This window comes from Cygnus olor, chromosome 33 (assembly GCF_009769625.2).
Source record: "Cygnus olor isolate bCygOlo1 chromosome 33, bCygOlo1.pri.v2, whole genome shotgun sequence".
Classification (NCBI taxonomy): domain Eukaryota; kingdom Metazoa; phylum Chordata; class Aves; order Anseriformes; family Anatidae; genus Cygnus; species Cygnus olor.
In genome coordinates, this window is record NC_054090.1 from 440,167 (window position 1) to 459,965 (window position 19,799).

The following is a 19,799-nucleotide window of genomic DNA, read 5'->3' on the forward strand; positions in this document are numbered from 1 at the left end:
GGAAAAGGAAAGCACAGGCAATGCATGATCAGAGGGGACAACTTCTCATCCCATGGCTGCTCCCATGGGAAGACCCCAAGTTCCTTCAGTTTGGGGAGGGACACTCACCCAGCCTTTCATCTTTTTGTGCTGAAAAAGAAAGGCAAAAGCAATGCATGGTCAAAGGGGACAGCTTCTCATCACACGCCTGCTCCCATGGCTATGCCACCAAAGTTTTTGTTCTAGGAAGTGGCCAAATAGGCAACTGTTCTAGGAAGTGCTCCCAAAGGGAGGGACCAGACTAATAGTGACTGAAGTTCAGCTGTGAGCAAGGCTTGTGCAATGAGAACAACTAGCATAGAAACTTGTACAGCTTTCAGTATGATGCCACCAAAGAGTAAACCGGTGTGAAGGAGGGATGGGTGGAGGACCTTCCTGTCCTGGAGGCATCAGTGCAGAGCGGGGCAGCCCCGCAGCTCGCTCCCCGTCCCCACCTTGATCCCCATTCCTTTCAGCCATCCCGGCCGTGTCCCGTGCCCAGGGCAGCCCCAGCCCCAACAGTCCCCACTCCCCCTTCAGGGTGAGGGGCCAGCCCTGGGCTGCTCTGTCCCAGCTGCCCACCCTCCCCTGCACATTGCCTTGGCGTTGCCCTGGGGCCTAAGCACAGGGACACTCACCCAACTCAGTTGCTTGTTCCTCTGGGAAGGAAAAAGAGAAAAGCAAGGCATATTGAGAGGGGGGAGCTCCTCATCCCGTGGCTGGACACCAGGCTGTTTTGTTGTGTTGCAGGATACTCACTCAGCTCTGCATCTTTTTTCTCTGCAAAATAAAAGAAAAAGCAATGAATGATGGAAAGGGAGATCTTCCCATCCCACAGCTCCCACTGGAAGTCCCCTGATTCGTGTATTTGAGGGAAGGACACTCACCCAGCTCTCTAGCTTGTTCATCTGGAAAAAGAAAGAAAAAGAGAGAAAATCAAGGTATGTTGTGTGGGGAGAACTTCTCATCTGTACCCCAAACTGCTTTCTTTGTCTACAGTATACTCACCGAGTTTACTTCTTTTTTCTCTGCAAAACAAAAACAAAAACAATGCATGATGGAAAGGGACATCTTCCCATCCCGGAGCTCCCACTGGAAGAATCCAAATTCCTTCATTTGGGGAAGGACACTCACCCAGCTCTGCAGCTTGTTCCTCTGGAAAGAAAGAAAAAAGAGAAAAGCAAGGCATATTGAGAGGGGGGAGGTCCTCATCCCATGGCTAGAACCAGACTGTTTTCTTGTGTTGCAGGATACTCACTCAGCTCTGCATCTTTTTTCTCTGCCAAACAAAAGCAAAAACAACGCATGATGGAAAGGGACAACTTCCCATCCCAGAGCTCACACTGGTAGTCCCCTAATTCCTATATTTGGGGGATGGACACTCACCCAGCTCTGCAGCTTGTTCCTCTGGAAAGAAAGAAAAAAGGAAAATAAAGGGAGAGAGAAAAGCAAGGAATGTTGAGAGGACAGAGCTTCTCATCCCATGGCTGTACCGCAAACTGCATTCTTTGGCTGCAGGATACTCACCGAGCTTTACTTCTTTATTCTCTGCAAAACAAAAGCAAAAACAATGCATGATGGAAGGGGACACCTTCCTGTCCCAGAGCTCCCACTGGTAAAACCCAAATTCCTGTGTTTTGGGGATGGACACTCACCCAGCTCTGCAGCCAGTTCCGCTGGAAAAGGAAAGCACAGGCAATGCATGATCAGAGGGGACAACTTCTCATCCCATGGCTGCTCCCATGGGAAGACCCCAAGTTCCTTCAGTTTGGGGAGGGACACTCACCCAGCCTTTCATCTTTTTGTGCTGAAAAAGAAAGGCAAAAGCAATGCATGGTCAAAGGGGACAGCTTCTCATCACACGCCTGCTCCCATGGCTATGCCACCAAAGTTTTTGTTCTAGGAAGTGGCCAAATAGGCAACTGTTCTAGGAAGTGCTCCCAAAGGGAGGGACCAGACTAATAGTGACTGAAGTTCAGCTGTGAGCAAGGCTTGTGCAATGAGAACAACTAGCATAGAAACTTGTACAGCTTTCAGTATGATGCCACCAAAGAGTAAACCGGTGTGAAGGAGGGATGGGTGGAGGACCTTCCTGTCCTGGAGGCATCAGTGCAGAGCGGGGCAGCCCCGCAGCTCGCTCCCCGTCCCCACCTTGATCCCCATTCCTTTCAGCCATCCCGGCCGTGTCCCGTGCCCAGGGCAGCCCCAGCCCCAACAGTCCCCACTCCCCCTTCAGGGTGAGGGGCCAGCCCTGGGCTGCTCTGTCCCAGCTGCCCACCCTCCCCTGCACATTGCCTTGGCGTTGCCCTGGGGCCTAAGCACAGGGACACTCACCCAACTCAGTTGCTTGTTCCTCTGGGAAGGAAAAAGAGAAAAGCAAGGCATATTGAGAGGGGGGAGCTCCTCATCCCGTGGCTGGACACCAGGCTGTTTTGTTGTGTTGCAGGATACTCACTCAGCTCTGCATCTTTTCTCTCTGCAAAACAAAAGCAAAAACTATGCATTATGGAAAGGGACATCTTCCCATCCCACAGCTCCCACTAGTAGTCCCGAAGTTCCTGTATTTGAACCCCCATCAGGGTGAGGGGTCAGGCCTGGGCTGCTCTGTCCCGGCTGCCCTCCCTCCCCTGCACATCGCCTTAGCATTGCCCTGGGGCCCAAGCACTGGGACACTCACCCAGCTCTGCAGCCAGTTCCGCTGGAAAAGAAAAAGAAAAGCAGTACATGAGGAGGAAGGACAGATTCTCATCAAATGGCTGCTACAAAGCAAAGGACCTCATTTCCTTCAGATTAGGGTGGGAGACTCACCCAGTCTTGCATCTTTTTCCTCTGGGAAAGAAAAGCATAGGGAATCCATAATCAGAGGGGAAAAATTCTCATCCCATGTCTAGACCCCAAATTCTCTGGGTTTGGGGATGGAGACTCACCGATCTCTGCAGCTTGTTCCTCTGTAAAAGAAAAAGAAAGAGAAAAGCAATGTATGGTCAGAGGGGTCAGCTCCTCATTCTATGGCTACTCCTCTGGGAAGACACCAAATTCTTTCTCTTTGGGGAAGGAGACTTACCCAGCTTTGCATCTTTTTTTACTGGAAAAAGAAAGCAAAAAGGCAAAAACAATACATGATTAAAGGGGAAAAATCATCTCATGACTAGACCCCAAATGCATTTTGATAGGAGAGGGACACTCACGAAGCTTTTCAGTTTCTTGTGCTGGAAAAGGAAGAGAAGAACAAAGCATGGTGAGAAGGAACAGCTTCTCAACCCTTTACTGCTATCACGGCAAGAAACAAAAACTTTGGTATTTTGAAGTGAGACTTACCTAGCTTTGCATCTGTATTCACTGGAAAGGGAAAACAAAAGCAATGTGTGATCAGAGGTTATTGTTTTTCATCTCATAGCTGGTCCCATTTGAAGAACACAAAGGCTTTAAAGTGGGAAATGACCAACATGCACCCAGACTGAGAAGGACCAGACTAACAGTCAGCAACAACAAGCTTTAAGCTAGGCTCAAAGAGAGAGGTCAAAGAAGGAGACTTACCCAGCTTTGCATCCTTTTTTACTGGAAAAGGAAACAAAAAGCAATGCATGGTCAGAGTGGAGAGACTGACAGCTTCTAACTCCATTGCTGCTTTCACGGCTAGACCCCAAATTTCTTTGCTATGTTGACTGGGCACAGAGCACCTTGCTACCAGATTGGGAGGGACCGGACTAACAGGGAGCAAGACCCAGTTTTGAGAAAGGCTCGTTCATGTGGAGCAGTAAGGAGAGACACTTGCGCAGCTCTCTGCACCGTGCCACCAAAACACAAGTGGAAGTGAATGGGGGATGGGTGGAGGACGTACCTGTCCTGGAAGCGTCAGTGCAGAGCAAAGGGGCCCCGCAGCTCGCTCCCCGTCCTCACCTTGATCCCCGTTCCTTTCAGCCATCCCGGCCGTGTCCCGTGCCCAGGGCAGCCCCAGCCCCAGCACTCCCCACTCCCCCGTCAGCCTCCAGCTGCTCCTCCAGCACCCCCAAGCCACCAGCACACAAGCCCCCAGAGCCCACCCAGCCCAGTCCCTCCCGCAGGGACACCACTTCCCCAGGGGACTGGGGCAGGGACTGCAAGGACTCACCCAGCTCTCGGCTCTGTGTCGCTGAAAAGCAAAGGCGGAGGAACAGGAGGTCAGCAGAGCAGCTTGGTTGCTCAGTGGGAACATCTGCAGGGGCTCTGGGCCTTCCCACCAGCCCCACACTGCAGCCATGCTCCCTGGCCTCCCACCCAAGGCCCCTTGCCTTCTCCCCTGCCTTCGTTGCCCAAGGCAGAGGCCCAAGAGGATCCTAAGGCCTTTGGGATTCCCAGGAGAACATTCCCTTCCTCCTCCTACGCACCTCCCTGGGCCAGGGCTCAGCCCTGCTCCAGACCCACGCGGGTCCCTGCAGAACACCTCCCTCCGCTCCATCCCTGTGCTGCCAGCTTACCTTTCTTTCGAAAGAGGTATGCATTGAGGCCAATGGACACAGCCAAAAGCACGAGGACCAGAGCCAGAGCCACCTTCCAGGGCTGGGCATTGTGGAAGAAGGGAGCTGAGAAAAGGCACCAGGAAAAGAGCTCTGTTTCCATGCCCGTGGGTGGAAAAGCAAGACCCAGACTTCTCCCAGCCCAGGACAAGTGCAGGGGCCAGGAACACCTCACCCTGGCTGTGCTGTTTGTACCTGCAATGTGCAGGGAAAATTTCCTCTCCTGCTGGAGGCGGCTGCTCCTGACAACGCAGGACAAGGGCCCCTCCACGCTCCCGGTCACGATGACGGCACCTTCAATTTCAAAGAGCCCCTCCTGGTCCTGGGAATGTGACTGGGAGACCGAGGGCAGATGCTGCCCGCGAGCATTCCTCCACAGCAGCTGTGGCAGTGGGTACCAGCCGGCCGATCGACACAGCACCCGGACGCCTCTGGCCTCGTAGCCCCCCAGGGAGAGGTGGGGGTCAGCACCTGTGGCTGGGGGAAGAGCCCGCGGCTGAGGCTTGACTTGGGGAGGGATTCATTTCAAGGCAAAGACCCCATCTGCTCCCATGCCAGACACAGCCCAGACCAGCCACAGCCACAGCAGGTCTGGGACTGGGCGCTTCAGGCACCCACCCTCACCCCAAACCACCCCGGCTGGTGCCGGATCCAGAGAGCAGGGCTGCACAATGCCAGTGGCCCCAAATCACGCAGAAAACCCAGGTGCCGAGCTTCAGCACCTCCAGGGAGCGTCTCTGCACCAGGCTGTGCTGGTTCAAGATGCCTCGAGACTTCCAGACAACGTCTCAGGTCTCCCCCAGGACAAAAAGCAAAAGCAAGCAGAGGTCTAGGTGCTCAGAGGTCTCTTCCCTGCTTCAGATGTTGTGTTTGGTCCCATGGCAGGCACAGCTGAAGGAGCTGCTCAGCAGCCCATGCCAAGTGCCCTCCAAACATCATGGGGATGGAGTTCAAGGACACCACAAAAACCTATCTAAACCAACTGATCTGTACAAAAAAACACCTGCAGCAGAATGGCTCCTTGCTGGACAAGCGCTCGCTCACCAACACAGTAGGAAAAGCCCCATCAGACATTGAAAGGCCTCAGCAAAAGGCTGTGAGGATGGGACAGGGACCTGGGTAGGGCACACAAACCCAGGGACACCAGGACCATCCCCTGAGACCATCACCCCAGCCACTAACCTGATACCTCCAACTCCACAATAGCTTCGTCATAAGCGTTAACATCTTTCACAGTGCAGAAGTAGTGGCCATCATCAGAGGGTCTCACCCTGGTGATTCGCAAGTCCAGGCTTCCAGCAGAGAGACCATCTCTGGCCAACTCTGTCCTCCCAGCATATGCCCCCATCTGCTCCCCGTACAGATCCTCTCCATTGCGGTAGTGGTGCACTGTCTCAGAGAACTCATCCCGGATCCACCTGATATCCAAGCTGTGAGCATCCTTGCGAGGGGACAAGTGGCAGGGCAGCACGACATCCTGCCCCACGGTGGAAGTGAGAGGCTGGCCTGGTCCCTCCACTCTGAGCTGGGCTGGGCAATGGAGAAGGGCACAGAGAGGCGGTGAGATTTTGCCATTGTAAATTTAGGGGCAGGGAGTGACAAAGGGCGAGCTGTGTGAGAGTTGGTGCGTGCTGCATCCCCCGTGTCCCATGGGAAACCACTGGGGAAACAGGAGAGGGAGAGGGAGGACGTGCAGGAGAAGGAGGTGTGCTGGGAGCCCTCTGCAGCATTTGGGCAGGTGAAGAAGAGCCAGAAAGGGCAGCCAAGGCAGCACCCGTATTGCGTGAAAGAACCAAAGAGAAAGCGAAACCCAGCGGGGGCTGAGCTTTTGGGCTCGGGTCCTCCCTGTCCCACGGACACTCCCCTGCCCCATGGCAGCACGTCTGCCAGGCCCAGGGGGGAGAGCCCCCAGCAGCCCCACAGGATCCTACCTGAGCCCAGCCGGAGGAGGAGCAGAGTGACGAGGGAAGTCAGGAGACCCCTGGCATGGCCGGTGAGGCTGGGGCAGCCGCAGCCCCAGGGGAGCACCATCTGTGCTTCAGGGGGAGCAGGAGCTGGGGACAGAAGCTGGGGCAGAAGAGAGAGGGGACCGAGGGGCTGCAGGCACCGCAGGCAGATGGGGAAGGAGTCCCCTTGGGCCCGGGCACAAGGAGCCACAGCCAGCAGCGCCTTGGGCAGGGCGCAGAGCCTGTGCTTATCATGGGCTGGGGGACACAGCAGGCGGCCCCCAGGGGTTCTTCTCCAAGGGAGCCCCACCGACAGAGAGGTCCATCATGGCACCCAGCAGAGCTGCAGGAATCAGAAGGCTACGCCCAACTTCCTCAACCTTTGCCCATTTCCTGCCTGCAATAACCCTCTTGTAGGAGCTCTGCCCTTGGATAGTGGGGGTCAAGTGTCTCTTGAGCTCTGCAAGGCTGGCACCACCATCCTATCGCAGCTGGGTGCCCAGCCCAGGGCCTTCAGCAAGCACAAGGGGCTTGTCCCCAGCAGAGGCCACTCCAGAACTCCAGGGAAAGCCACCCTTTGCACTCAGGAAGCCCTTGGCCCTGCTTCTGCAAATGCCCTCTGCTTCCTGGGACCAGTTCCACTGGCAGGGCTTTTCCCCAGGGCTGGCGGTATAGGACCCCCAGCTGTGAGCAGCTGGCAGAGCTGGAAGCTTGCTCTGTGCCATGCCCAAGGTGCGCTCTGCTTTCTGGCTGTGCCAGCCCGCTTTGCATTCCCCACCGCAGTGCCCCTTTTCCCACGGTGGGGATAGAAAGGGTGCTGTGCTGCAGGGATGGGTAGGGGTCTTGGGGAAGGTGGGAGATGTTGCCTGGGCTGAAAATCATTCACAGCAATACCCTGGAGGGCTTCACCCCCTGGCTTCAACTCTCAGCAGGGCTTCCTACAATTATTTGGAAGAACAAGGATGCAGAGTGAAAGGGGGAGCAGTGTGGGGTAAACTGTTCAGGATGCTTTTGGCGAGGACAGCCACAAGTTGCCAAAGGCAGGGAGTGCAGGAAAAGCCTCCAGAGGGCTGATATCAACCAAGTTTCACTGCCCAAGCATGCCACCTGTCTGCCAACCTTTGTCCCTTCCCACCCCTTCTCTGATTTCCAGATAGAAAAGCAAAGCAAGGTCCTTGGAAGTGCCATGGCTTCTCTGCTCCCGGCCCCAGAATGGCAGAGGATGATTTTGTGCTCCTTCTGCCAGGAGCTCTTCAAGACATTGTTGACCTTTGATGGCTGCAAGCACCGGATCTGCTGCTTTTGTGCCAGACGAATCTGGGGCCAAGTGGGTGCTGCCAGGCACTGTCCTCAGTGCAGCATGCTCCCTCCAGCAAGGGGCACCAAGGACAAGGGACAAGCAGATGGAGACGGAGACGGGAGCCAGGCAGCGGCTCCAGAGCCTGAGCAGGAGTGCCAAGAGCACCAGGAGGCCCTTGAGCTCTTCTGCCTGGAGGACCAAACCCCCATTTGTGCCCTCTGCACCGAGTCACTGGCTCACCGCACCCACACCCCAGTGCCCATGGAGGAGGCTGCCGAGGAGTACAAGGTACGGAGGGTGCTGCAGAGCTCCCTGCTTGAAAGGTGGAGGGGAAGGGGCTGTGTGTGCCTATGCCCAGCAGGGCCATTCCCATCTGTAGCTTTGCCTTTGGTCACTGGAAGCAAAATCACTACCCCTACTTCCATCCAGAGGTGATTGGTGATTGCACATGACTGGGGAAACAATCTATTCCATAAACAGACAGGTGATAGATTTATAGCATAGTAATGCTGCTGCAGGTGATGTAAGATGATCCATCAGCAGATTCACCCACTCATTTCTCCAGGCAGAAGCTCCACGGGGCTGTGCATGTGTCCATGGGGAATTATCCAGCCATGGACCTGCACGAGCTTTTGTTGCTTTGCCATGATCTCACATCCATGTCCTCATGCATGTGGTGTCCTTCTGTGCCACCCCCTTGCCACATTTGCTTTCCCCCACCAGAGGAAGCTGGAGGCAACTGTAAAACTCCTGCAGCAGCAGAAGCTGGAAGCATGGAGCCTGAAGTTCCAGCAGGAGGAGAAAGTGGCGGAGTGGAAGGCAAGGATCTCCATTACCAGTTCCACGCTGCTCTGCAGGGCAGGATGCTCAAGGGTTTTGGCAAGTGCCTTGGTTTCGGGTGCTTGCTTGGGCATGGGGTGGCAGGGATGGATGCTGATGTGCGGATCCCAATCCAAGGACAAATGAGGTGTGATTTTATCCTTGAATGGACATGATTATGAGTCAAATAAACAGTTGGAGCAACTGCAGCAAGCACTCATCACAGCTGTATTAGCCCCGTCTGGTGATGGGGACTGCTATGGCTCTTTCGCTGTCCCCAGCCATGACCTCAAAGTCTCACTCCACAGCTCGGAGCCATGTTTCCTTCCCTAACCCATGGTTCCCTTTCTGGGATATTTATGGGAACCTCTGTATAGCAGCTGCTGCTCTGCACTGAGACAAGTTCTGGGAACAAAAGCCAGGAGCCCTTGCCCCTAGTCCGCATTGTGTCCCTTAACCTCAGTTTCCAACACGACATAATGCTTCCCTAAGCTCCCAATGGGTTCCAGCATTTCCTCTTTTTTTTTTTCTTCCCTCTTTTCTGAACCACCTTCAAAGAATACAGTTTCCAGAGAGAGAGAGAAGATTGAGAAGGAGTTTGAAAAGCTGCATGACTTCTTGGACGAAGAGGAGGAGCAGCTCCAGAGGAAGCTGAAGCAAGAGGAGAAGAGAACAGCCACCAAGCTCCGCAACAGTGTCACCCAGCTGGCCAAGCAGAGCCAAGCTCTGGGCAAGCTCATCACCGAGATCAAGGAGAGGTGCCAGCAGCCACCTTTGGGGCTGCTGAAGGTGAGATCCCTCAAGATGCCCCCTTAGTCTCACCATAACAGCTTCAGACATTAAATGAGGGTACTCTGCATTTTATTGTTACCTTTCACAATGGCGTGCATCTCCAAAACTCCCAGGATTTGCCTTTTGCAGGTTTTGGAAGTATCTAATTCATCTCAGTTTCAACAATAGACAAGACTAAAACATCCCTCATGATTTATGCCTTGACAATGTGTTGCGGCATGGTTGGTGGAGGAAGGAGATTAATTCCCAGACTGCAGAGCTCAGGCTAATTGGGTTTCTGTAACCACCTTTTGGCCTGTTTTTCTGTACAGGGGAGGTTGGAAGTGAAAATGTGAGGGCATGCTCGTAATGCAGGGTAGTGAAAGGGAGCGCTAATGGCAAGGTCTATCAGTCTACATATAGTCTATCAGTCAACATGATGAAAAAAATCAGGGAATATTCTCTCGAGGAAAATTCAGAGAGTAAATCCTGCTTTTTGTCTGATTTTTGTTCCTTTTCAGGACATACAAAGCTTGCTGAGCAGGTACTGCCTCCTCTCTGTCTCCCCTGGGGCTCTGCAGAAAGGAAGGAGGTGAGTAACAGCTTTGATGGTGCTCTTCTCAGGAGTGAAAACATCCAGGCACAGAAGCAGGCAGGTGTCTCAGCTGAGCTGCAGGACACGTACAACATCCCCACCATCAGAATTTTTGAGTTTCTAAACCAATTTAAAGGTGAGTGTGTACTGATGATGTATTTATTCCAGTGCCTGTTGTGGCCCTGGGCTTCAGCATCCATCACTTTTGGAATGGAGATGGAGCCTGTTCATGCTCTGGGTGTGCAACAGGATCTTCCTAGTGCCTCACCTGCCCCATCTGGAGGATTCAGAGCTGGGTTGCATGAACAACCTCGTGGGTTCCTTCCAACTGAGGATATTCAATGAACAGGCATCCTAGCAGAGGACAGAGACCTAATTCATGTCTCTGTTGAAAGGCCGCATTAAAGCTCAACCATGCAAGTGTGCCCACATGAGGCAATTCCTGCTGTGGGAGGAGTGCACTGCTCAGCCAGATGAGCCCTCTGATGACTGTTAAGAAAGTAATTCTCAATTTAACACCTCTCAGCTCACAAGACCGAGCTTGGAGTCATCTTGTTTGGGCATAGCAAGGGCCAACAACTCTCAAAGGGTTGGGCGTGATCACGCAGCCAGGCAGGGTCTCAACATATCATGGTCATGGATGTAGGTGCTGGGCATTAGGTAGCATCATCACATGAGCTTCTTCTGCTCTTTCCTGCAGTGCAAATGACGTTGGACCCAAAGTCTGCTCACCCCAGCCTCCTCCTGTCCGAGGACGGCCAGAGCGTGAGCCATGGGGGAGTGCGGCAGGAGCTGCCAGACTACCCGGAGAGATTTGACCCTTACGTCTTCGTGCTGGGATCACTGAGAATTACAGCAGGGAGGTGCTACTGGGAGGTGGAGGTGGGAGACCAGACCGAGTGGGACATCGGGGTGTGCAGGGAGGCTGTGAAGAGGAAGGGGAAAGGTCCCCTGTCCCCACAAGCCGGCTTCTGGAGGATGTGGCTGAGGAATGGTGACCAGTACAAGGTCCTCCTGTCCCATCCCATCACCCTTTCCGTCAAACAAAAGCCAAAGAGAGTGGGGATCTACTTGGATTACAAAGGTGGGGAAGTGTCCTTTTACAACGTGACCCACCAGACCCACCTGTATACTTACAGTGGGGCTTTCAGAGATGCACTGCGACCCTTCTTCAGCCCTGGCTTGTCCCAGGGAGGGAGAAATGCATCTCCCCTTGTGGTCTGCCCATCCATGAATCAGAATGAGGGATGAGCCTCCATCATCATCATCATGATGTCCTCTCCCCATTCCCACCTCCAAATGCATGGCTCAGGACTGGGAGGACTCAGCTCAGGCCCCACCATGTGAAGGAGTGGGATGGAGGAATGGTTACAGCAGGGCATGTCCCCCAAAATTTATTAAAATGAAAACTGCAGAGAATAAATAAAATCCTTTTCTTTTTCTTCATTTCTTTTTTTATTTTATTTTTATTTTTAGTTGTTGTAATATGACACACTTTGAACTCACCTGTGTCAAAACAAAAACAAACAAACAAAAAAACAAAAAACACACCTTTAGGGAAATTGGGAAAATTAGGGGAAATTAGGGAAATCTGAATTGGTCAGAATTCGTCATTTTTTTTTGCTGTCACTTTAGAGGAGGAGCAAAAAGGGCTTTTGCCCAGGGTAGTGTGGCCGAGCGGTCTAAGGCGCTGGATTAAGGCTCCAGTCTCTTCGGGGGCGTGGGTTCGAATCCCACCGCTGCCAGATTCCTTTTCTGGGAGCAGGGGGGACCCCAGCACAGATGGAGCACTGTGGGGGTGACACAGCGGGAGCCCTGCAGGAGGAGGGAGCAGCACATCTGGGGTTCTGCTGGACCCAGTGCAGAAGCTGCAGCCCGTTCCCAGGGACACCCAGGGGAAGGATCCTGCTCCTGCCTCTGCCCCACGCTGCTCCCCCTTTCACTGCACATCCTTTTGCCTCCAAATAGTTGTAGGAAGCCGGCTGAGAGCTGAAGCCAGGGGGATGAAGCCCTCCAGGGCACTGCAGTGGGTGATTTTCAGCCCAGGCAGCGTCTCCCAGCTTCCTCAAGCCCCCTGCCCATCCCTGCAGCCCAGCACCTGAATTAATTAATTTCTCAATCCATGCAGACTTAATTAAAAGTACTTAATTACCAAAGCAAGCACCATGCACGGAGTCACCCAGGGAAGCTCCACAAGCAGTGTGTGGACAAGTACAGTGGAAACGCGATTGGATTTAGGGTTGATTCCACCTTTCCCTTTTCCACACACATCACCTGGGCAAGGTCCCTTTGCATTTTTCTCCCTTTGCTTTCCATATCCATCATTCTGCCTTCTTGTCCTGCTGACATGTCTCTTGGGAATTTGCATGGGAAGGGTGGAAAAGCAAAGAGACAAGATTCTCGAGCACACCAAAAGTGGAATCTGAGTAGAGAAGGCCAGTGTAGTGCGGGAGCAAATGCGTAAAGCAGGACAAAGGCTTTGAAAAAGTGTAATTTGTTTGGAAAGGAGTCTGTTTATGGTGTGGAAACTTTCCAGGCGCAATGCAGCAGAAGTGCAGGGAATCTGTTCCATGAGAGTCCCCTTGGCTACAGGACCTGCAGCCCTCCATACTGGCAGCTCCAGGGGAGCTTGGTGTGCTGGCTCTAAGAGAAATGGCACGCAGGGTGGAGTGTGGTGGAGACACCACGACCAGCCTCCGTGGTATCACTGCAGGGATGGGGAATTGAACGGTACTATGGGACTGATAAACGTGCAAAGCCGGCCCTGACCCAGACTGATAAACTGCATAGCCCTGAGCTGGCAGTTTTCCATTTTCTGTTAAAGTCATGTCTTCTGGGTGAACTTTGATCATAATAATCCCATTATAATGCCAAAAGGCACCTCCATCCCAAAGGCTCCAAGCTGTGACCACCCCTCACTGAGCATGCACTCTGAATTTCTCTAAGCCCAAACCTTGAAGGAAAAGAAGAAATTTCCATACTAATCATAATGTAGGTATGAATGACTACAGCCACTCAAGCTCCACCTAAAACTAAGAAACTAGTATAAAAATGGCTCAACAGAGGAACAATGGCAGGGAAGATACCATTTCCCCCATTACCCCAGAGGCAAAGCTGCTACCAGGAGGAGCACAGAAATGGGCAAAGTTTGGGGAAGTCGGGTGGAGCCTTGTGCTTTCTGCATCTCTGCTGGGTACCATGAAGGACCTCTCTCTCGGTGGGGCTTGCACAGTTTCACGCCCTTCGTATGCTGTGGTGCCCACAGCTGCACGCAGTGCTCGAGGTGAGGCCAAAGCAGGCCGAGCAGAGCAGGACAATCCCTTCCCTCAGCCGGCCAGCAGTGCCGTGCCTGAGGCACCCCAGGGCACGCTTGGCCCTTTGGGCTGCCAGGGCCCGCTGCTGGCTCACACCCAACTGGCTGTCAGCCGCAACCCCCAGCTCCCATTCTGGGGGCTGCTCTCCAGCCTCTCGCCCCCCAGGCTGTATGTACAGCCGGGGCTGCCCCTGCCCAGGGACAGGGCCCGGCACTTGCTCTTGTTAAACTTCCTGCAGGTGGTGGCTGCCCAGCTCTCCCCTTTGGCCAGATCCCTCTGCAAGGCCTCTCCACCTTCAACAGAGTCAGCAGCTCCTCCCAGTTCAGTGTCAGCCACAATCACACTCAGGTTTCCTTCCTGTCCCACATCCAGGTCATTTATGGGACCACTGAAGAGACCTGGCCCCAAAATGGAGCCCTTCAGAACCCCACTCGTGAGTGGCCACCAGCCTGATGTCGCTCCATTTACTAGAACCCTTAGAGCCTGACCCCTCAGCCAACTGTTCACCCATCGTATTGTGCATTTATCTGTGTCTATGCAGGACATTTGGTCCAGATGGACACAGTCTGTCTCCCTTTGGTCAACAAGGAGGCTGACCTTGTCATAAAAAGGAAATTAAGTTCCTTGAACAGGATTTTCCCATCACAAACGTCTTAGTTCTGTCACCAGTGACCGCATTGTCCCTCAGGTGTTTTTCACTCACTCCCAGAGCAATCTCCATAACTTTACCAGGCACTGACATGAGACTGACAGGCCTGTAATTCCCACGGTTTTCTTTGCTGCCCTTCTTGGAAACTGGGGCAATGTTTGGCAGCTTCCAGTCACTGGGACCTCTCCTGATTCCCAAGGATATTTCAAAAGTAATTTATTGAGATTTTCTGATGAGAGCCAGTTCTCTGAGTACTCTGTGATGAATCCCATCAGGCCCTGTATTCTTGTATGCATGCACCTGTAGGAGCAAATCGCAACAAAATTCAGGGTTGGCTGGTGTTGTGGTTTAACCCGGTCGGCAGCTAAACACCACACAGCCATTCGCTCACCCTTCCCCCTCCCTCTCTGGGATGGGGGAGAGAATCAGGAAAGCGAAGCCTGTGAGTTGAGATAAAGACAGTTTATTAAGACACAATAATAATAATAATAATAATAATAATAATAATAATAATAATAATAATAATGTGTATGAAACAAGTGATGCAGAATGCAATTGCTCACCACCCGCTGACCGATGCCCAGCCTATCCCCAAGCAGCCGGCCCCTCCACCCTGGCTAGCCACCCCTATATATTGTTCAGCATGACGTCAGATGCTGTGGAATACCCCTTTGGCCAGTTTGGGTCAGCTGTCCTGGGTCTGTCCCCTCCCAGCTCTTGTTGCACCCCTAGCCTGCCCGCTGGCAGGACAGAACGAGAAGCTGAAAAGTCCTTGGCTTGGTGTAAGCACTGCTCTGCAACAATTAAAACATCAGCATGTTATCAGCACTCTTCTCATCCTAATCCAAAACATAGCACCCTACCAGCTACTAGGAGGAAAGTCTGTCCTAACTGAAACCAGGACAGCTGGGAGTTTAATGTTCCCACAATCACAGCTCTCCAAGACAGGGCACCTGGGGTCCCAGAGACCATTGTCAGTGTTGAAGACAAAGGGAAAGAAAGCATTAAACATCTCTGTGTTGTTGATCACCCTGTTGGTGAGGAGACCATCCCCATGAAGTAATACACCAATGTTTTCTCCGGTCCCACTTTTGCTCTTAAGACATTTTTTAAAAATCATGTTTACCGTCCCTCACAGTACTGTCCAGATCCAACATGAATTGAGCTTTGTCCATATGAATTTTCTGCCTACAAAGGCAAACAGCATCTCTGTAGTCCTCCCATGCTGCCTGACCTGGCTTCCAGCACACACAAACTTTCCTTATCCACCTTAGCACTAGAAGAAGATCCTTGCCAATCTGAGCTGACCTCCTGCCATGGCTGCTTGACCAGAGCCAGGAGTGCAGCTTATTCTTTGCCCGCACCATCCTGGGCAAAGGGTGGCAGCGCTGGGCTCAGCACACAGGTGCACACCACTCCCTGCAACCTCTGGTCCTGCTGAGCTCTGGAGACACTTGGTACCATCCCCCAAGGGGCAAAATTTCTCCCAGAGGGTTATTGCAGCCAGGAACTGGGCAAAGGTTGGGGAAGTTGAGTGCAGCCTTGTGCTTTCTGCAGCTCTGCTGGGTGCCGTGAGGGACCTCTTTCTTGGTGGGGCTTCCTTGGAGAAGAAAGGTAAGCTGGCAGCTCAGGGATGGAGCGGAGGGAGGTGTTCTCCAGGGACCTGAGTGGGTCTGGAGCGGGGCTGAGCCCTGGCCCAGGGAGGTGCGTAGGAGGAGGAAGGGAATGTTCTCCTGGGAATCCCAAAGGCCTTAGGATCCTCTTGGGCCTCTGCCTTGGGCAACAAAGGCAGGGGAGAAGGCAAGGGGCCTTGGGTGGGAGGACAGGGAGCATGGCTGCAGCGTGGGGCTGGTGGGAAGGCCCAGAGCCCCTGCAGATGTTCCCACTGAGCAACCAAGCTGCTCTGCTGACCTCCTGTTCCTCTGCCTTTGCTTTTCAGGGGCACAGAGCCGAGAGCTGGGTGAGTCCTTGCAGTCCCTGCCCCAGCCCCCTGGGGAAGTGGTGTCCCTGCGGGAGGGACTGGGCAGGGTGGGCTGTGGGGGTTTGTGTGCTGGTGGCTCGTGGGTGCTGGAGGAGCAGCTGGAGCCTGACGGGGGAGTGGGGAGTGCTGGGTCTGGGGCTGCCCTGGGCACGGGACATGGCCGGGATGGCTGAAAGTAAGGGGGATCAAGGTGGGGACAGGGAGCAAGGGTAAGTCTCCTTCAGCATCTGAAGGGATTTGGGGTCCTTCAATGGTACGACAAGTTACTCCCTCTCATCATGCATTTTTTTCTTCCCATTTGTGTTCTGGACAGCTGAATGTCAGAGAGTGTCCCTGTCCCCAAACCTAAAGAAAATTATATTCTGTCATTTATTGTGAATTTGTACTCTCTCACCAAGTGCTTTTTTTTTTTTTTTCTTTTTTCAGAGAAACTATTTTGAATTACAAAATTTCCAAAAATGGGTGAGTGTCCCTGAGCCTGGGCCCCAGGGAAATGCGAAGGCGATGTGCAGGGGAGGGTGGACACCTGGTACAGAGTACTCCAGGGCTTCTCTCTTTCTTGTCCATATGAATACCAGGTCAGTCAGGGTAAGTCTCCATCAGCACCTGAAGGGATTTGGGGTCCTGCAATGGCATGACAAGTTACTTCGTCTCATCATGCATTTTTTTCTTCCCATTTCCGTTCTGGCCAGCTGAATGTCAGAGAGAGTCCCCGCCCCCAGACCCAAAGAAAATGATATCCTGTCATTTATTGAGAATTTGTACTCTCTCACCAAGTGCTTTTGCTTTTGTTTATCAGGGAATTGCTGTCCAGATGGACAACATTCATCACGGGGTGAGTGTCCCTGTGCTTGGGCCCCAGGGGAACGCAGAAGGTTATATGCAGGGGAGGGTGGGCAGCTGGGACAGAGCAGCCCAGGACTGGCCCCTCACCCTGATGGGGGAGTGGGGAGTGCTGGGGCTGGGGCTGCCCTGGGCACGGGACACGGCCGGGATGGCTGAAAGGAACGGGGATCAAGGTGGGGACAGGGAGCGAGCTGCGGGGCTGCCCCCATCTGCACTGACGCTTCTGGGACAGGGATGTCCTCCACCCATCCCCATTCACTTCCACTGGCGTTTTGGTGGCACGGTGCAGAGAGCTGCACAAGTGTCTCTCCTTACAGTTTCACGCGCACGAGCCTTGCTCAAAGCTGGTTCTTGCTGTTAGTCTGGTCCCTCCCAGTCTGGGAACAAGGTGGTCTGCACCCACTCACCTGAGAGAAATATTTATGGTCTAGCTATGAGAAAAGCCTGGAATGTGAAGCACTGCCTTCAGATTATACATTGCTTTGCTTTCCTTTTCCAGTGAAAGAAGACGCAAAGCTGGGTAAGTCTCCCTTCATAAACCCAAGATGTGGTTTCTTCCCATGGGAGCAGCAATGGAATGAGAAGTTCTCCCTTCTCATCAGGCATTGCTTTTGCTTTCCTTTTCCAGCTGAACAAGCTGCAGAGCTGGGTGACTGTTCCTCCCCCAAATGAAGGGATTTGGGGACTACCAGTGACAGCTATGCTCTGAGAAACTTTCTTCTCTGAACATGCACTGCTTTTCTCTTTCTTTTGCAGTGGAAAAAGATGCAAGGCTGGGTAAGTCTACATCAGCATCTGAAAGGATCTGGGGTCTTGTAATGGGATGAGAAGCTGTTCCCTCTCATCATGCCTTCCTTTCTTCTCATTTCAAGTGGATCTATCAGCAAGAGTGGGTGAGTCTCTGTCCCCAAACCCAAAGAAAAATGGTTCTTTACACGTAATGAGAATCTGTACTCTCTCACCAAGTGTTTTCACTTTTCTTTTTCAGAGGAACTAGCTGCAGAGCTGGGTGAGTGTCCATGCCAAAAATGAAGGAATTTGGGTTCTACCACTGGGAGCTGTGGGATGGGAAGACGTCCCATTCCTTCATGCATTGGTTTTCCTTTTGTTTTCTAGTGAAACAAGATGCAAAGCTGGATGAGTATCCTGTAACACAATTAACCATTTACATTCCTGCCATCGGATGAGAAGCTCTCCCCTCTCATCAGGCATTGCTTTTGCTTTCCTTTTCCAGCTGAACAAGCTGCAGAGCTGGGTGAGTGTCCCAGTGCTTGGGCTCCAGGGAAACACCAATGCGATGTGCAGGGGAGGGTGGGCAGCTGGGACAGAGCAGCCCAGGGCTGGACCCTCACCCTACCCACACCCATTGGGCACCAGCTGTGGGCTGTGACCAGCTCTCCCCTCTCATTCCAGCATGGAAAAAGTTTCTGCTGCTTCAAAATACAGGTAGGTGTGCTTTGGGTTGCCCTCTGCAGTGCTTCTCATGCCCTTGCTGGGGCATGTTCAGGAGCCAAGAGGTGCCCCATCTCGTGCCCCGTGGGGCAGCTCCTGGCCCTGAGCTGGGGAAAGCCTGCCCAGGGCTGAGCTCTGCCCCTGATGGCCTGGCTCCTTCTGTCCCTGCAGTGAAGGTGACCCTGGATCTGGACACGGCTCATCCCCAGCTTGTCCTGTCAGAGGACTACAGGAGTGTGAGATGGGAGAGTAAATGGCAGCAGGTGCACAACACCCCAGAGAGATTTGACACTTGCCGCTGTGTGCTGGGCCGTGAGGAGTTCAGAGAGGGGAGGCATTGCTGGGAGGTGGAGGCAGAGGAGAGAAGGGAAAGTATTCAGTGTGGGCTGTGGGGGTGGCCAGGGCATCTGTGAAGAGGAAGGGGGAGATCAACATGAGCCCTGAAGAAGGAATCTGGGCTGTACAGTATGATGAGGGACAGCTCAAGTCTCTCACATCTCCTCCCACCCCCTTGTCCATGTCCCCTGTCCCCACGAGGATCTGGGTCTGTCTGGATTGTACCCAGCAGCAGGTGTCTTTTATTAGTGCTGACAATGGGGTCGAGATCTTCACTTTCACAGCAGCCCCCTTCAATGGGGAGAGCATCCGCCCCTGGTTCTAGCTGGGGACAAATGCCCAGCTGTGCCTGAGGACAGCACCCTGTAGACCCTGTAGCCAGCCCCATGGGGCTCCTACCCTTCTCCAGCCACTCCTGGCTCACCTCTCCTTGGTCCTGCAGGAGCAGCGCAGAGGCAGTGGGGCCAGGGGCTGCCCCGTGTTCCTCCCTGCACTCTGTGACATGCACTGGCTTGTGGGGGGCACTCAGACTTCAGGCACCCCTTTGCTTCATGTTTGGGAACCCCATCTGTGGGCTTCAGTTTTCCATTCCTAACTCCATTTATGAATTTGTTTTTTTTTTTTTTTTTTTTTTTGGTATAAAAATGTGAGTTATATAACAGGGATTTAGATGCAAAATAATTAGTAATACTCCTTGTAATTAAATAAATAACTTCTGAACATGGAAAATCCCAGTGTGGGAATGTTTTAAGTCATTATGAAGGAAGCTCCTTACCACAAAAGGAATGATCATCTTGACCTGGCAACGTTAAACAGCCCAGTGCGAGCTGGATTTTAGCCAGAGTGCAGCTGCTGTGGGGGGCAGCGAGGGGGCATTGGTGGCTGGATGCTTCAGAACTGGGATGCTGCGGGACCTGCTTGCTCCAGGATGAGGATGCTCCGGGGTCAGGATGCTCTGGGTCTGTGATGCTCCAGGAGTTGTATACTTCAGAACTGGGATGCTCAGGGGTCGGGATTCTCCGGGGGCGGGATGCACCCTAAAGAGAGTGCAACGGGACCAGGATGCTCTGTGGTGGCAGGGAAGGGGGTGGCAGGATGCTGCAGGAACTGGCCCAGGAAGAGGCAGGAGAAACACATGAACGGGTTGAGGCTGCAGGAACCAAAAAAAAAAAGTAGTGTCCTGGGAGCTCCTGTGCTTTGAGCTCTGCCCTGCACAGGGCTCCTGTGCTGGGGCACAAGCCCTGCTGGCACCCGCGGGTCTCAGCCTGCCGCTGAG

General features: G+C 53.2%; 2 protein-coding genes and 1 non-coding gene across 20 annotated transcripts in view; 2 read left to right on the plus strand and 1 right to left on the minus strand.

Annotated features, from left to right (window-relative positions):
• The window catches only part of LOC121062617 (butyrophilin subfamily 1 member A1-like), a 225,427-nt gene extending 218,606 nt beyond the window's left edge, over positions 1-6,821 (minus strand). For 7 of the 18 annotated variants that reach the window (XM_040542750.1, XM_040542747.1, XM_040542749.1 and 4 more), the window contains exons 1-2: positions 6,446-6,816; positions 5,697-6,044 (exon numbers count right to left, since the gene is read on the minus strand). In XM_040542750.1, coding sequence (XP_040398684.1) covers positions 5,697-6,044; positions 6,446-6,545 — 448 coding nt within the window. In that variant the 5' untranslated portion in view covers positions 6,546-6,816. Of the gene's footprint in view, positions 1-1,404; positions 1,426-2,826; positions 2,848-2,945; positions 2,967-3,336; positions 3,358-4,129; positions 4,151-4,475; positions 4,581-4,709; positions 4,992-5,696; positions 6,045-6,445 lie in introns of all 18 variants that reach the window. The other 11 variants (XM_040542737.1, XM_040542739.1, XM_040542740.1 and 8 more) reach the window with 5 other exon arrangements.
• Positions 6,822-7,445: 624 nt separating this feature from the next.
• Positions 7,446-11,390, plus strand: LOC121062637 (E3 ubiquitin-protein ligase TRIM39-like). The gene is made up of 6 exons (XM_040542800.1): positions 7,446-8,048; positions 8,484-8,579; positions 9,138-9,368; positions 9,872-9,894; positions 9,975-10,081; positions 10,646-11,390. Exons 1-6 carry the CDS (start codon positions 7,647-7,649, stop codon positions 11,194-11,196), a joined length of 1,410 nt encoding a protein of 469 aa, XP_040398734.1. The 5' UTR covers positions 7,446-7,646; the 3' UTR covers positions 11,197-11,390.
• Positions 11,391-11,608: 218 nt separating this feature from the next.
• On the plus strand, positions 11,609-11,690 carry TRNAL-AAG. The gene has a single exon. It is a non-coding gene; the product is annotated as a tRNA-Leu (tRNA).
• The last annotated feature ends 8,109 nt before the right edge of the window (positions 11,691-19,799 follow it).